This window comes from Lathyrus oleraceus, chromosome 5 (genome assembly GCF_024323335.1).
Source record: "Lathyrus oleraceus cultivar Zhongwan6 chromosome 5, CAAS_Psat_ZW6_1.0, whole genome shotgun sequence".
NCBI classification, from domain to species: domain Eukaryota; kingdom Viridiplantae; phylum Streptophyta; class Magnoliopsida; order Fabales; family Fabaceae; genus Lathyrus; species Lathyrus oleraceus.
Window position 1 is genome coordinate 467,188,075 of NC_066583.1, and position 18,470 is coordinate 467,206,544.

At 29.5% G+C, this 18,470-nt stretch overlaps 2 protein-coding genes and 1 pseudogene across 2 annotated transcripts; 2 read left to right on the forward strand and 1 right to left on the reverse strand.

Annotated features, from left to right (window-relative positions):
• Window positions 1-1,037: 1,037 nt before the first annotated feature.
• Window positions 1,038-4,974, forward strand: LOC127085494 (flavonoid 3'-monooxygenase). The gene is made up of 3 exons (XM_051026010.1): window positions 1,038-1,584; window positions 3,001-3,456; window positions 4,104-4,974. The coding sequence occupies exons 1-3, from the start codon at window positions 1,126-1,128 to the stop codon at window positions 4,737-4,739; spliced, it is 1,551 nt and encodes a 516-aa protein (XP_050881967.1). The 5' UTR covers window positions 1,038-1,125; the 3' UTR covers window positions 4,740-4,974.
• Window positions 4,975-7,643: 2,669 nt separating this feature from the next.
• LOC127081369 (uncharacterized) lies at window positions 7,644-8,201 on the forward strand. Its single transcript, XM_051021629.1, has one exon. The coding sequence runs from the start codon at window positions 7,644-7,646 to the stop codon at window positions 8,199-8,201; it is 558 nt and encodes a 185-aa protein (XP_050877586.1).
• A 5,643-nt stretch (window positions 8,202-13,844) lies between these two features.
• Window positions 13,845-16,483, reverse strand: LOC127082751 (flavonoid 3'-monooxygenase-like; annotated as a pseudogene).
• Window positions 16,484-18,470: the final 1,987 nt, after the last annotated feature.

Here is an 18,470-nt window from a genome sequence, read left to right on the forward strand (position 1 = left end):
AAGTAAAAGAAAAAGATATCAATTTTAAAATGGAGGGAGTAATAATAATAATAATAATATAAATTGGTTATCCCAATTCCACACCTTCAATTTAATTTTCTTCCTCCTTTTATTTCATTGTAAACAGTTTAATTCTTTTGTTTTTCTTTTTGAAAGATGGAAGTTTGAATAGACTCTCATATCACATAAGATGAATCATTCCACCAAGTAAAATATGACATACATTGTCACACGGTTCCTTCCTTCACACCAATTTTGATTTGAGCTAAAATCTACAAAATTTAGGATGGTAGACATTGTGAAAAATTCCATTCTAAATAGGATGATTATCTCTATAATCATCTGATTTTAATTTGTGTATCACCTAATAAAATTCTTATTTTTTAGATGATATGAATAAAACACAAATGGCAACATATTATGCCACTAATGATAGAATTAATTCTCTTAAAAATTATATTTAATGATCTAATAGATATAAACATTGTTATGTACTTGTCTTTAGGTCTTTGTTCTCTTATGCTATATAATTTAAAAACAAAGACAAATAGTATAAGATAATATTGATAGTCGGAACATATTTTTTCATGTTTGATCACTTTATTTAAAACATCATTTATGATTGTATGTCTCGCAGAAAAGTTTCTGATTTTCTAACTTATAAATTGAAAAAACTATCATTAAATTCACGTAATTGTGTTTCCATATTATCCAACCGTAAACAAGAACATTTGGATCTTCATCTCCGATCATATGAGTCAGTCAAATATCTGCAAACACATCTCTATTAAAGTCATATGTATGTATCACTCATTCCAATTCTAAATTATCAAAACTCATTTCTATATGAACGGGGATATATCTCAATAATAATTTGACAAATTGTTAAAAACAATTATGAAATTTTCAAATATATTAAAATAACCATATATAATATTATAATACAAGTTGGCAATTGAATTAGTGACCGCCATGTCTACCAGTCAGAGAAACGTTTCCTATAAATACCAACCAGTTAGCCTTACCTTAATGAGACAACAATAAACGTCAACTACTTTCTTTTCAAAACACATTCTTGTCCTTTATCATCATCATCCCCATTTTCATAATCACAACATAGAAACCATGTCTCTATGGCTTATTGCATTCTCCACTCTCATATTATCTATCTTTATATACCGTTTTCTAAAATTTGCTACAAAATCTTCTTCTTCTTCTTCATCACTCCCACTTCCACCAGGACCAAAACCATGGCCTATAATAGGTAACATTCCACACTTGGGCTCTTCCCCACACCAATCTCTTGCAGCCTTGGCTGAAACCTATGGCCCGTTGATGCACCTCAAATTAGGGTTTGTCGATGTTATCGTCGCGGCTTCCGCTACCGTGGCCGAACAATTCTTAAAGGTTCATGATGCGAACTTTAGTAGCCGGCCACCGAATGCCGCAGCTAAAAATATGGTTTATAACTATCAAGATCTTGTGTTTGCTCCTTATGGCCCAAGGTGGAGACTGCTCCGCAAAATTTCTTCCGTTCATCTCTTTTCCAACAAAGTTATGGCTGAATTCCAACATTTACGTGAGGTTAGTTAATATCATATTCCAACAAAGTTATGAACAAGAATAACTTTTATTTTTTATTTTTTTATAAAATCTGTACTTTGATTTAAATTATTGATCAATTTCGTACTTCATTATTACTATTTTATTTATTGACTTTTTGAATAGAACAATGAAGAACAGGTTCGTCAGCGGTTTTTCTTGTACTGCACATAGAAATATTATCTTGTTCTTAAACTTTTTTTATTTATATACTAAATTGATAAATAAGATATTTACCGAAAAGAAAAAGTAGTAAAACAAAACTGATACAAAATATCAACCGTATTAAAAATCAATTAATATATAGTTTTATAGTATTAAATGTTTATAGGTTGAATGAAAAAATCTTGAATAAAAATAAATATTTGAAAGTGGGACCTACCGTCCATGCTATGTGATGTAAACAAAGTTGAACTTTTCTTAAGCGCCGGAAGAAAAGATAAATTTTCAATGACCGGCTTATTTCTTAATCTTTTGACCAAAATTTTCCTTTCTATGTGATTTTCTGTATACTTTTTATAAAAAATAGTATCATGTAAAATCTCATGTGAATTCTGTTCTTTTTATCTTGCTGTGATGATTGCATACATCATTGTGCTTATTATTTTATTAAAAGTTGAATCATAAAAGAAGTCATCTATTTTCCGCGTTATCTATGTTAAACTTTTATAACAATTTAGATTTTTTTTTAATATGTTTGTTAAAAAAAATTATTACACAATCATATTTAAATAACTTCTTTATTGCAGAACTAAATACCTAATAGAACCTAAAATTTTGTAATAGTTGAATCGTAGTTGGTTAGAATTTTAATATGTGTTTGTATTGATAAATTGTGGTTAAATATATTATCTTATATATTGTGGTAAAGTCGTGGCTAATTTAAAAACTCAACACAATATTTCAAAAAATTTAATATAGTCTTGTTAAATTGTTAATAAGACTAAACCTAAAAAGCTACAATTATTTGAAAACAAAACTATAACTTAAAATCACTTGAATGTTAAAAAAATGATTTAATAATTGAATTGAATTTAAGAATGATAAAATATAAGAAAACTATTTTAAAATGTTGTATTTCAAAGTTGACATTTTCTATGCTGAACCACCTACCTTACATTTTTAGTTGACCTAAAAACCTAATAATTTGTTCTAATATTCTTAAGGTTTTTTTTTGTAAAAAATGAAATATACACATAAATGGGAAAGTTTAGTTACTCATTGTTTTCTTGGTCAAAAAAGTTTTTTATTGTTTTTATATGATTAAAGTTATCAAACTCACATATTTAATTCAGAATTATACTCTTTTAAGATAAATTTTATTTTTTTAATTTATTGAATAATTACTATATTTTGATATTATATAAAAATTAAAGTTTAACCAATTCGATTTTTCAGGAAGAGGCAGCAAGATTGACAAGCAATTTAGCAAGTAACTATTCAGATACAAAAGCTGTCCAATTGGGACAAGTGTTGAATGTATGTACAACCAATGCACTTGCTAGGGTTATGATAGGAAGAAGAGTATTCAATGATGAGAGTGGTGGTAATGATCCTAAAGCTGATGAGTTCAAGAATATGATTCTTGAAATGATGGTGTTAGCTGGAGTTTTCAACATTAGTGACTTCATTCCTTCATTGGAATGGTTAGATCTTCAAGGAGTTCAAGCTAAAATGAAAAAGTTGCACAAAAAGTTTGATGCATTTTTAACCAATATTATTGAAGAACATGATAATTCCAATTCTAAGAGTGAGAAACATAAAGATTTGTTGACTACTTTGTTGGCACTTAGAGATGAAGGAGATGATGATGGAAATAAACTCACTAATATTGAGATCAAAGCACTCCTTTTGGTATGTTACCTACTATTTTACTTACTATTATTTAAAAAACAATTGTGATGCCATAGTTGTATGCATAAGTATTTGCATTATCATTTAAAAATAATTGTATGTTACATGTTCAATTTAACAAAATTAGTTTATACTCTTACCTAACACTCAAACAGTGACACCTTATCTAAAATTCGGCTTGAAAGTTGAACTAAATTTTATAAAATAAAAATCCTACCAACATGCATTCCAATCATTGATATAAGAAATATTAAATTTAACAGCTACGTTTACAAATCAGTTAGAGAAGTCTATTAATCTTGTATAAATGTAAAGTACTATATAGTGCCACTAAAACATTAATTATGATGATCTTGATTATATATATATATATATATATATATATATATATATATATATATATATATATATATATATATATATATATATATATATATATATATATATATATATATATATATATATATATATATATATATATATATATATATATATATATATATATATATTTTAAATTTAGTCATAATTTCACTATAAAAATAGATGAGTGGAGTGTTATACATAGACTAAGATAAAATATAATTTACTTTGACATTGAAGTTTTAATAAAATATATATACTTACACCTTGTTTGATTATTTGTGTAGAACATGTTTGCAGCTGGGACAGACACATCATCAAGCACCACAGAATGGGCTATTGCTGAGTTAATAAAAAATCCAAAAATCCTAGCCCAAGTCCAACAAGAATTGGACAATGTTGTAGGACGAGACAGAAATGTGAAAGAAGATGACATACCTAATTTGCCCTACCTACAAGCAGTCATAAAAGAAACATTTCGTTTGCATCCATCAACACCTCTTTCACTTCCAAGAATTGCTTCCGAAAGTTGTGAGATATTTGGGTACCATATTCCAAAGGGTGCAACTATATTGGTTGATGTATGGGCCATAGCTCGTGACCCAAAACAATGGGCAGACCCCTTAGTGTTCAAGCCTGAAAGATTCTTACCAGGTGGTGACAAGTATGATGTTGATATTAAGGGAAATGATTTTGAAGTTATACCTTTTGGTGCTGGACGGAGAATTTGTGTTGGGATGAGTCTTGGACTTCGTATGGTTCAACTTTTAACTGCTACGTTAGCCCATTCGTTTAATTGGGAACTTGAGAGTGGGCTTAAAGCTGAAAAGATGAACATGGATGAAGCTTTTGGACTTACTCTTCAACGAGCCGTGCCATTATCTGTGTATCCTAAACCTAGGCTCTCTCCTAATGTGTATTAATCATGTTTCTAATTTTACATATTTATTTTTGACAATTTTTCTTTTTCTGAGAGATCCTTCTGATTTCTTTATCTTATCTTTAAATATAATAATGTAAATAAATAAAATTGAGTATGTTGTGTGAGGGGATTCTAAAAGGATCGAGGGTGTAACGTCTATTAATTTATGGTTTGTATTTCAAAATTTATGTAAACTAGTTGATTTACATTCGTGTGAATAGTGATTTTGAACGTTATATGAATAATGATTTTTAAGAATGAAATAAAGTTGATTAATGAAAAGTAAAAAATTGATTAATAAAGTGATGAAGTTGGTTAATAAACAGTCAGATATTAAAAATAATTGTTAAGAATAAAATGAAATTGATTGATAAAACGTAAAAGGTTGGTTAATAAAATTATGAAATTTGTTAATCATACAATTTTATATTTGTATCTCTTACTAAAATAAAATAAAATATATATTAAAAAAAATATTACTAAAATAAAATATATATTAAAAAAATATTATTATAATATTTCATTATTGAAATATACGATATAGTGTAAAAATTAGTGTATAAATATCATTTCTAGATAATATAATAGGTTGATAGGTAATATGTTGAGAATGAAACTTGTTCTAGTTAAATACAAAGAATAGACCAAACAACATAAAACTTGTTCTAGTTAAATACAAAGAATAAACCCAACAACATAAAACTTATTCTAGTGAAATACAAAGAATATTCCCAACAACATAAAACTTGTTCTAGTTAAATACAAAGAATAGTCCCAAGATAAAGTGCATTGTAAAAATTGTCATGCATTAGTTTTTCATTGAAGTTCACAAAAAAAAATTAACACCAAAATGTTAAGATTATAGGGTTAAGATTATATATATATATATATATATATATATATATATATATATATATATATATATATATATATATATATATATATATATATATATATATATATATATATAGATGTCGAAGGTAATGTTACGACACTAATATCCGAATAATATAAACAGGATAAAAAGATAAAGAACAGTAGTACAAGTGACACAAGCAATTGTTAACCCAGTTCGGTGCAAACTCACCTCCACTAAATAGAATTAGTTCAAAGACTCTCAGTAAACAACTTCAAATTACAGTATTTTCACCTAATCTCTACCCATGCGACTTCTATCTAAGAACTCTTAGATAAGAGATCCTACTCACTCCCCCTCAATCACAACAGTGATGTAAAAATAAATATTACAATGAAAGAAGACACTCTTCAAGAACACATATTTGATCTTGCTTAAAAGCTTCAACCAAGTAAACACACACTCATGCTTCAAAGCTTAGAGTTGACAAATTACAACTCAAAAGTCAGTCCAATTCAATCATCTATGGATGAATGAATGACTCACAATACACACGACCACACAAGACTAAAACCCTTATTCTCTCTCACTATTTCGTTTGTTATTTCTTGTGTGTTAAAACCAGGTTTTCCATGCCTTTTATATAGAAGCATTTGGCTGGGCTTGGACATCCAAACTATTTTCCATTCGTATCTTCTTATGACAGCTGATTATATCTTGTTGGAAAATAAGTCAATCTGGTTTTAATTACTGATTGAATGACGCGTTCAATCTTCACATCAATCACACATAGATTAGCATAAAAAGCGCAATCACATAATACATAACATTCAGACTGAATGTTCTGTATACAGATGTCTTGACATCGGGTCTGACATCTCAGTTAAATCCTGCATATCCACATTTTAAACACCCTGCAGGAACCTGTTATCTCATGTCAAGACAACACTTGTGACAACTTGTGAACACTCTAGGTTTACCAAAATTGATGCCAACACATAGAACCAACAAACTCCCCCTTTGGCAAATTTTGGCTAAAACATACATCAGATCATTTGTTTCACAAGAGAATAATCACAGTATCAGTTTAGCAGCAGAAGTAATAAAACACACATTACTAGCTAAAATAGCAACTAGTAGACACATATTAAACACACATGCGCTTGTGCTCCACCTCCCCCCAGTCTGCTCAACACAGACATAACACTTCTCCTCTTTATCATCACCTGTAACATACACCTCCCCATATAACATCACCTTCAACATCACCTATACTAAACAGATTATCTCCAAGATACATCATCTTCAACATCATCTGTCATCTGTTTATAGTATAGCATAACTACTTCTCCCCCTTTTTAGCCAAAAGAGACCAAAGAGACCAAAGAGACAAAATAAATGTCTATTAGTCAAACAGAATGTCACACAGAATGTCAAAGCAGATTGTTAGGTGTTACAGATCCACGAACATACACAGCTATACAAGCTGAGATAAAAATCCAGAAAAACCAAAGAGAACCCAGAAAAAAAATACATCAAGTCATCAGAACATGACTGCCAAAAGAACCACCAGAACATCCATCACAGCACACCATCAAAAGAGTGGGGGACAACTTCAACATAACTAGTCAGAGGAGCTTGCATCTTCATTAACATCAACAATTATTCTTTGTAGAAGTTAGTCGAGTTGTCTAATGATAAGGTTGTTAGCTTGCATGGTATCCTTCGAGTATTGTTTCTGATATAGATCCATGATACACATCGAGGTTCTGGGAGAGTTTGTAGGAAGCCATGGGTACAAAGTTGAAGTTGTGTTCTACTTATCATCTACAGACGGACGATTAGAAAGAGAGGACTATCCATTCTTTGGAGTATTTGTTGAGAGCTTATGTTTTGGAGCAGGAAGGTAACTAGGATAATTACTTAGCGTTAGTTGAGTTCACTTACAACAACAGTTTCCATTCTAGTATTAGAATGGCACCATTTGAGGATTTGTATGGTAGAAGGTGTAGGACATCGTTGTGTTAGTATGATTATGATGAAACTGTTATGCTTGGATCTAAGATTGTTCAGCAGACTACCGAGAAGATCAAGATGCTTCACGATAAGATGAAATCTTTGGAGAGTCTCCATAAGAGTTATCATGATAAGAGGAGGAAAAAACTTGAGTTCCAAGAGGGAAATCATGTGTTTTTTAAAGTTACTCCGCTAATTGGTGTTGGTCGAGCTTTGAAATCTAGAAAGCTCACGCCACATTTTATTGTCCATTATCAGATTATGAAGCAAGTAGGAGAAGTGACCTACAAGGTGGATTTGCCGCCAATTCTTTTGAATCTTCATGATTTATTTCATGTGTCTCAGCTGAGGAAGGATATTCATGATCGGTCTCATATGATTCAAATGGACGATGTGCAAGTTAGAGAGAACTTGACCATTGAGACATGTCCCTTGAGATTAGAGGACTGCAAAGTGAAGCACTTTAAAGGAAAGGAGATTGCACTGATGAAGGTGGTGTGGGGAAGACCTACTAGTGGAAGCATGATGTGGGAGCAGGAGAGTCAGATGAAAGAGTCGTATCCGACTCTGTTTCCTCTAGGTAATTTTTGAGGGAGAAAATTCTATAAGTGGGGGAAATTTGTAACACCCTGAATTGAATTGATTTATTGAATTGAATTGAATTGAATTTTATTTAAATTATTATGTGATTTATATGCTTTTATTTGGATAATTAGAGAATATGTGTGTTTTCGAAGGTATTGGAGAGAGAGTTAAGAGAATGGTAGAAATTAATTACATTTATTTTAATTAATTTAAGCTGAGAGGAATTATTAAAAATAATACTATTGGGAGGAACTTAGACTTAAAATAAAAATAATGTGGTTCTAGAAAACTAAGAGAAATAGTAGAAATTGGTGGAAATTGATTATTAGAATTAAAAATTAAAATAAAAGAAATTAGAGTTAGTAAGAGGAGTAGGGGAAAAATAGAGAATATGGGAGTAAGTTGAGGGTAATAAGAGAATAACCTAATTTAGGGGAATCAGGTTTTGGTTTAAATAGAGAAGTGAGAGCTAGAACCTTTTTACATTACATATTATTTTGGAACAAGAGCAAAGAGGCAAGAGAGGTAACATAGGGTTTGGGGAAGAGGGAGAGATCGCCATTGATGTAGAGTTTGCTTTGTTGGAAGTTCAGGTAAGGGGGAAGATTACTCTTCAATGGGTGTATATTGTATGAAGGGTGGATAGGGATCCTCACTTTCTCTAGGTTTTCCTTTAATTCTCCAATGATGATGATTATGTGTTTATGATATGAAATTGTGAATGAATATTTTATGATTGATGATATAAATATGAATTTCGTGTATTGTGATTGTACTAATTGTTGTTCATGATAATTTGCCATGAGTATGATTGTTGTTGTTGAAATTGATAAGTTTTGATTTTATGAACATAATTTTGAATATGTGAGTAATTAATAAATTAAGTTGTTAATTGGTGTAAAATTAACATGTTCAATATGATATAATTATTATGTGTCGAATTCGGAGCATTTCTTTTTTTACGGAATCGGAATTTGAGGTTCGAAAGGCTGCCAATGGTGGAAAAAAAAGCAAAATTCTGCATTCTACAATGTTTCTGCATCCTACTGGGAGTTGACGGTCCACCTGTCACGACTTGACAAATTTTGTTCAAAATATTGTTTTTATCATAACTTGAGTTTCGTGAATCCAAATCAGACGCGGTTTGAAGTGTTTGAAAAGCTAACTCGTATGGCTATCATATAGTGATGTATTAAGAGACTAGATGGGTACTGGAATATTGAAATTAATTACTTTACTTGTTACATAATAATTGACGATAACAAACAGATGGTTAATTATGTAAATGAATGAATCAATGGTGAATTAATGTTAAGATGATTTAACATGGTAGAGTGTATTGTGAATGTATGTTCAATGCATGTATATATGTTGTGAATTACAAGTATGATTATGTGTAAAATTATACATGCATGCTGGTGAATTGATGAGACGAGTAGTTTGGAGTGAGAACTACTGATGATGCATTGAATACATGATTGTTTGCAGTCAGAGTGGGGTCGTAATCATTGTTGTGTTATTGTTATTATATGGTTATTTATGGTCAGAGTGGGGTTGTATTCATTACTTTGTTGTTGTTGTTACATGATTATTTACAGTCAAAGTGAGGATGTACTCATTTGTTGTGTTGTTGTCATTGCATTGTTACATTTCATGCATCATATCTTCTCGTGTTGTGAAAGAGGCAAGTCACGAGTTCAAAGAGGGGACTAGTGACTTGTCAGAAGATAAGTGGGGGCTTGGAGCTCGGAGTGGGGGATCGGGGTTTAGAGAGGGGACTCGGTTCGTACGAAGAACCATTTCTTGAGTCAATAATACATTCATATAAAGTTGAGTTGCTAGTCTGATTCAGAGAGGGGGTCGTGACGAGCATTGTCAGAGTTAAGGAGGCAAGCATTGCATACATATCTGCATTAAGTTTGGTTTAACTGCCGATTTGAGTTGATATGAATGAGTAATTGATTGTGTGAGTTGATTGGAGTTTTTTGTATGAGTTTGTGTTATCAATGATTGTGGCGTAAATACATTACCTGTTGGTGATTGTTGTTGTTGTTGTTGTTATTGTTATTGTTTAGGATATCCTTCCTGATCTTTTGTACCGCTATCATATTTAAGCATATTCCCACCCATTTTCTTTAAGTTGTCCACCATGGACATCTTGCAGATAAGCAGTAGTAATTTTTTATTGTTGTGAGTGGAAGATAGCTTCTTGGAGCTCATCTTCATTTATTTTATCGTTTATCATTTTTAGTCGATTAAATGCTCTGATCTCTAACATCAGAAACGAGACGTTTTTACTATGTTTTGAGTTAATGCTGATTTGTGTGGTTTAAAGCCTAATAATTTATTTGTGAAATTGAATTTTGAAGTTGTTATAATATGATTTTTTTTTGCATGTTGTTGAATAGTTTCGAAAGTTTTTGGATGGTTGTCGTAGTGACACCTTAAATTGTCAATTAAATCTTTTTATATAAGTTTCGGGGTTTAGGGTGTTACAAGAAGTATGCAGAAATACATTTTCTGGTGTGTTTTAAAAGTGAGGATAAGCCCTCAATTTATAGGAGAAAATTTTGGATCAAAAATGCAAAAGATCCATGGTCCTTTTAGTGTCATGATTTATTAAGCCATAGGGTTAGTCGATTATGAGCTTAAAAATAAAACAACTTTAATTCCTAAAAAGGAAAATCTCCAACAGCTAGTGCCTTAATTGATTATGAGTGTTCTTAATTGATTATGAGTGTTCTTAACTGATTATGAGTGTTCTTAATCGATTAAGATGCTTTATGCCTTTCTCTAATCGATTGGTTAAGGTCCCTAATCGATTAGGACATGTATACAAGCTTTCTAAATGTTTAGGAACATCCTTGATCAATGTCACAAGCACCTTGATGGTTTGTCTATAGGATTTAATGAGTTTTAGAAAATTTTGAGAGCTTTAAACACTTTTTGTTGAGTGTGTGAATTACCTTAATAATTTAAGAATTAATCTAATATATTTACCATACTCTAATTACTCAGACACTAACCATACGAGCTTTTACACTACCCCACTTTCACAATCTTTGAAGCTTCAAGATCTTTTGTCATATTAATCATTAATTCAATACTTAAACTTGAACTTGGCTTCTTCTATATAATGAGGCTTGATATGACTTCTTTAATACACATCATCATCATAGATTGTTTGATAGAGATCACCGGATATTCTACCGAATGCCGCTTGACATTAGATGTTATCCGTAGAGAGATTGCCTTTAAGATATTGATCTCAAAAGTATAATCAACTTAATAATCTTGATCATAAATTTAGATGAAGACTTCACATCATAGTGTTGTCATCATCAAAACCATTGATATCACCTGACTATTGCATACACTCTACCTGCAAACACATAGATCCATATTTAGTCTTTTTTTGATGATGACAATGGATCTCTCAGGGAAATATGCAAATAGTGAAACAAATATAAAGGATTACAATGGTCAAAATTACCCTGATTTATATAGAGAGTATATCATGCTGCCCCTGAGAGTATACTTCTATCTCTTTATCATTATCAAAAAGGAAAAAAATTATAAACAAATAGGGAAATAGATCCAAGCGCACAGATACAAAATTTAAATAAGAATATAAAATACTTATTAATGATTTAACTGAAATAAATACGAAGTACAATGAAGCATGAAGTAAGAAAACACACCAAAAACAATAAAAAAAACATGACACAAGACTACTAATTTTTATTATCATCATCGTTGACTATTTCCTTTCACAACACGTGATTCTTGATGATTACAACTTCTTTCGTCAATTTGTGAACAACCTGAGAAGTCTCTTGAGATATTGCAAAAAGGGATGAAAAAATTCCTTCATAAAATGATCCTTGATAATCCTTGCTATCACATGCTTCCATCAAAACATTCTCTAAGTTACCATCATCAACTTTGATCTTGATCACACATAGAGATTTTCATCAATCTACCCAAATGCTAAATTGTTGAAGTATGCCTTTAAAACTTAAGTGATGAAGAAAAAGAAAACATATTTCTAGATTTCAGAAACCTAAAATTGACTTGGAAATTGACGAAGATGGCATAGTCGCAAGGGAGACTGATAGTGGAGTTGGCACATCGGCACTTAGTAAGGCTGGCACGATGATGCAAAGTGAGGCTGACATTGGGGCCGACGTGACTGGATGTTGGAATAAGTTCTAGTGGAGGCAGCACGACAATGGGTCTAGGTCCGGTGGGCGGTTCGGTTTGTCAAAGCTAGAGTATAATTTTATCGGTTTACGTGTGTTGGGATTTGTTTTTTTAGTACGTGAGTTCGTCCATTTATGGGTTACGTATTGGGCTTGTTATGGATCTCTTGGATTTTAGTAATTATAAATGTGTATCTCTTGCATGCTTGATATCACAATCTTCATAATTTTAGAGTTGAAGTCACAGAGAATGGTTAAGTAATCCTAGTGGTAATCTTAGAGAGGCAAGAGTAAATTCCTAAGAGTGTGTTCTTGGAATTTGGGAAACTCTTGGAGATATCTATCTAATGGGGATTCGGTAACACTTATAAAACCTTGGGATTGTATAATTCATATATAAAAAGAGCTTGAGAGATTGAGAAACACTTTGGTAGAAAATAGAGTTTATTCTTAGGAACTTGCGTGACTATTTTTCTAGTAACTCATTTGTAATATTTTGTAACAAATCTTCAAAGTATAGTGAATAGAAGAAATGTTCTCTCCCTCAAAGTAGATCGTTTAATCGAATTGGATAAACAAGTTATTTTGTTTTATATCATGAATATACCCAAAAAAAAGACGTCCACGTCCACCTCTAAAGTTTCAAATTAGACAACTCGTTGATAAATAATGAAAATACAATGGGACCACTTGATAAGCAATCAAGGAGGTTCATAGAGACTGTTCAGGAGTCTGGGGAATGAGGCCTGGAAGTGTTAATGAGCCAAATGTTGGAGATCCAAGTGATCTTGACACCACATATCCATCAAAAACCTTAAGACAATAGGGGTATAGGTCACTTCTCTTAAAAATTCAAAATTTCCTCCATTCCTAGTCGATGTGGGACTTTAGCACTTTCACACTTGAAACTCAACAGAGACCATTCTCAAACTCCATAAACGCATGCGTTTTTTAAATTTCCATGAGATTGTGTAAGACTCTAACCTTATACCATTTGCTTCTTAGTATATATTTTTCTTAACAAAATATATGAATTGTTGTTGTTTCAAATAAATTTTAAAATTAAAAAGAAATCTAACTTATATATATATATATATATATATATATATATATATATATATATATATATATATATATATATATATATATATATATATATATATATATATATATATATATATATATATATATATATATATATATATATATATATATATATATATATATATATATATATATATATATATATATATATATGCGTATATATTTACATTAAAGTTTTAAACCAACTGACGTTACACCTTTGACCCTTTTGATATCTTCTCACACCAACATACGAAAAATTTCATTTATTCACTATATAATTAAGCATAAGATAAAGAAACCTTTGGTGCATCTCGAAAAAGGAAAAAATCTCAAATGTAAATGTCACAAATCAAAAACCAAACTAGTACATGTGTGGCGAGAGCCTGGGTTTAGGGTGAACTGATAATGACACAACTCGTTTAAGAGTTAACCCAAAAGCTTCATCGATGTTCATTTTTTCAGGTTAAAACACATTTTCAAGTTTCCAATTAAACGAATGAGTCAATCTAGTAGTTAAAAGTTGAACTATACAAAGCCCAAGACTCATCCCATCACATATTCTACGTCCAACACCAAAAGGTATAACTTTAAAATCATTTTCCTTAATATCAACATCATACTTCTCACCACCAGGTAAGAATCTTTCGGGCTTGAACACTAATGGATCAACCAATTGTTTTGGATCACGAGCTATGACCTATATATTAACCAAAATAGTTGCACCCTTTGGAATGTGGTACCCAAAAATCTCACAACTTTCGGAAGCAATTCTTGGAAGGAAAAGAGGTGTTGATGGATGCAAACGAAATATTTCTCTTATGGCTGCTAGTAGGTTAGGAATGTCATCTTCTTTCACGTACTTATTTCGGCCCACAACATTGTTCAATTCTTGTTGGACTTTCCCTAAGATTTTTGGATTTCTGATCAATTCTATAATGGCTCATTCAGTGATGCTTGATGATATGTTTGTCCCAGCTGAAAAAATATGTTAGGCAAATAATAATAATTAGTTAAAAATTGAAAAAACATTTGATTGCAAATGTGTAGTTCGAACCATAACACTCTGTTTATTTATTTTTAATAGAAAAATTATGATTAAATTTAAAAGAAAAAAAAATCAAAAACGATATAAATTTTTGGAAGCTCCATATAGTGCTTTTAATTTAGACAAGATTAAAAAGTATAAGTCTCAATAATAATTCATATTTAATTACCATTTAACTTTGATTAAATTGGAAACACTCGTTTTGTATACCATATCCGATTTTTTCCCCTTCAATATCATGAATCTTTATAACACTTTTTAAATTGACAAATGCATAATAATGTAAGTACTTGGAAAAAAAAAGGGTTCTACTTCATATAAGAAGACAAGTTGAACGATAGGGAAGGATTAAAAGATTAATAAAAAAATTAATATTTCTTGTATCAATGATTGGAATACATGTTGGTTGGGTTTTTATTTTATAAAATTTAGTTTCAACTCTTAAGTAGAATTTTAAATAAGGTGTCACTGTTTGAGTGTTAGGTAAGAGTTTAAATGAAAATGATAACGCAATCATAATGAATAAAACTAATAATTATTTTAAAACTGAACATCTAACATATAATTATTTTAGAATGATAATGCAATTATTTATGCATATAACTGTGGCACGACAATAGTTAAACAGAACACATAACATACAATTGTTTTTCCGTACAAAAAAACATACAATTATTTCTAAATTTTAACAAATTAAGATCTCCGTGTACCTATAATTGAATTTTTTTCAACGGCTAAGTTTTTTAAGATTCTTATCTATGTAATTAAATATGTATACTGGCCAACCACTAGGCTAGGACAATTAAGGGTCTTATAAAGTTGACAACTTTTAATTTGGATTTTTATCGCAAATTTAATTTGATTTTTGATTAATAAAGACTTAAATAGTTTTTTTTTTCCGGTAAATTAACGAATTTTTGATTTTGATTCTTATATTTGTTTTTTGTCTTAGTTCCTATTGTGTTGGTTTTGATTCCTAAAGATAAAATTCGGAGAAAAATTCAAAAAAAACTTACAAATCCATAAAAAAAGTGAGATATATAGACTCAGACAAAAAAAAATTACAGAGACCAAAATAAAAAATGCATTATCTTACATGGGCCAAGAGACTATTTTAACCTTTAATAAATTATAAAATTATTAGTTTTTAATATAAATTGAAAATCCTTCACCTACAATTATAAAGGCTAATTCTTCAGATCGGAAATAATCACACTATACAATAAAATTTTCTCCAAAAATTTAATACGATGTTGTGTCTAAGACCAAATTCAAATATAAAATTTCCTGTTAAGTAGAAAAATATTATAATTTTATTTTACAATATAAATTAAATTAATCCCGAATTAATCACATTTTTATATATAATTAGTTAAATGTCAAACAAATGTAAAAATTAGAGTATACTTAAAATATTTTCCATAACTTTAATATACTTGTGGGAAACTTTCTAATTAGAAATAAATTTCATTTTATTTTTTTCACCTTTTTAAAAGCAAAAATTGAATATTGTCCTATAATCACTTTTTCAATCTTTATGAGTTTAAAAATAAAGGGCAGGTATGCATGTGCATGCATGAATGTAGAAGAGTAGATAACTTACCAAAAGGAGTGCTTTGATCTCAATATTAGTGAGTTTATTTCCATCACCATCTCCTTCATCTCTAAGTGTCAATAAAGTAGTCAACAAATCCTTATCTTTCTCACTCTTAGAATTAGAAGTCTCATGTTATTCAATAATGTTTGTTAAAAATGCATCAAATTTCTTGTGTAATATTTTCATTTTAGCTTGAACTCCTTGAAGATCTAACCATGCCAATGAAGGAATGAAATCACTAATGTTGAAAATTCCACCTAACACCATTGTTTCAAGAATTATGGCTTTGAATTCATCAGCTTTAGGGTCATTACCAGTTACCACCACTCTCATCATTGAACACTCTTCTTCCTAACATAGCCCTAGCAAGTCCATTTGTTGTACATACATTCAATAGTTAATTTCACATCTTTTGTGTCAGAATAATTACTTGCCAAATTGCTCGTTAATCTTGCTGCCTCTTTCTGAATAGTATTTGGTATATATAATAGATTAGATATATTAATCACATAATATGAAGGTTAAACATATATAAAAAACATAAAAAAGTATTCGTAAATTTTATCTTAATTCATAAGAATCAATATTATTAAGTTGAATATTATTACCAGAATTCGAATCCTGACTCTATATTTTATTTGTAAGTTTCTAGTGTTTTCAAATTAAAATTTTTTTTTGACTTTTTTTAATGGATTCAATTTTTCAATACAGAAATAATGATGTATGCTCTCATCATAGCAAGGATAAATGGGAGAATGACTTAACTGCAAGATATATCATCTCAACAGAATTAACATGAAATTTTACTTAATAATTTTTTATAAAAAGTTGAAAAAACAGAATTGGTCAAAAGATTAAAAATAGTCACACACCTGATTATATGATATGCATTTTTATATAATTTTCATTTCAACTCAAAAAATAATTAGTTATAGTATTTAACTTTTTATATAATTTTTAGTTGAGTTAGATTTCAAAAAACTTGCAAAAATAATTATAATTAGTATTAAAATTTAGAAAGCACTAAAATGAATACTTGAATATTGTTCCTCTTACGGTTGGTATTTTTTTAATCAAATTTGTTTTACTACTTTTTTTTATCAATTTTGAAAATTTGAGTTTACCCAATATATATATATATATATATATATATATATATATATATATATATATATATATATATATATATATATATATATAAAACCGCGGAACAACCTATTCTTCATTCTTCCATTCAAAAAGTCAATATTTATTTAAAGTATAAAATTGACGAGTAGTTTAAATTAAAGTAAGTATTTTCTCAACAAAAATAAAAGTAAAGTAAAGTAAAGTTATTTACTATAAACAAAACTTGTTCATGACTTAAAAACATGTAGCTCCTTCGTGAAGCAAAACGACACTCTTATATTTTCACAATAAATTGGAATACACTATCATTCTCATTCAATTAAAATTAATCACGTAAGCATAGAAGATGAATTTAAAAAAATAGGGAGAGTTAGTTATTAAAATAATTTAATTATGATATATTATTTTATTTTTAATTATGATGTTTATGTTTAAAATAATTAATTTTAATTCAATGATGGTTGTTTTACACTAACAATGTATTTCAATTAATTTCTTTTATTATTTGTAACTAGTGTCCAAACGGGCATTATAGTGCCCGTTTTTCCATTTATTATAATGAACACGTACACTAAAATTATAAACGGATATTTTTTATTAGTTTTGATTTTAATTTAAATTATTTGTGTTATAAATTTGGTGAATAAACTCATTTAAGAAAGAAAAAACATTATATAAATGGTGAGAAGTTATGTTGAGAAGTTTTCAGTATTTCAATTTTTTTTATTTGAAATATTGATAAATTATTCATTTATGGGATAATTTTGGTAGAAAAAATTTAAAAGTTATTTAAGGGGCAATTTTGAAAAATAAATAGGTCAGCCCAAACTCTCATATCCATTTTATATATATTTATAGTTGTAATTTGATTTTGGAAAAATAAATATTTTTATTAAAAAAATTAATTTCATTAAATAGATGGAGGTAGAGTGGGGATAATCGAATCCAACTCGGGCCCATTTAGGATGAGTTTGAATTTTAATTCTTCATTCGCGATGAAAATTGGGACGAAAAACGGAGATTGTTTTCGAATTCAGATTTATTTTTGGGAGGTAAAAATCATGCTTAACTCGCTCTTTTTCCATGCCTACCAAAGATCGAGTTCAAATCTAATGACTTTTAGTTAAATGGGAAGAAATCTCAACTATCTGTCATAATAAAAAAAACCGCATTAGTTAATTTATTTGCAAATACATTTTTCTTTCTGAAAATGTGAG

Bases quoted from the DNA above. Each gene is read 5' to 3' on its own strand.
- LOC127085494 (XM_051026010.1), top strand. From the start codon at position 1,126: ATGTCTCTATGGCTTATTGCATTCTCCACTCTCATATTATCTATCTTT. The intron at 1,585-3,000 runs GTTAGTTAATAT...TCGATTTTTCAG, and splicing joins AATTCCAACATTTACGTGAG to GAAGAGGCAGCAAGATTGAC. The intron at 3,457-4,103 runs GTATGTTACCTA...TTATTTGTGTAG, and splicing joins AGATCAAAGCACTCCTTTTG to AACATGTTTGCAGCTGGGAC.
- LOC127081369 (XM_051021629.1), top strand. From the start codon at position 7,644: ATGCTTGGATCTAAGATTGTTCAGCAGACTACCGAGAAGATCAAGATG.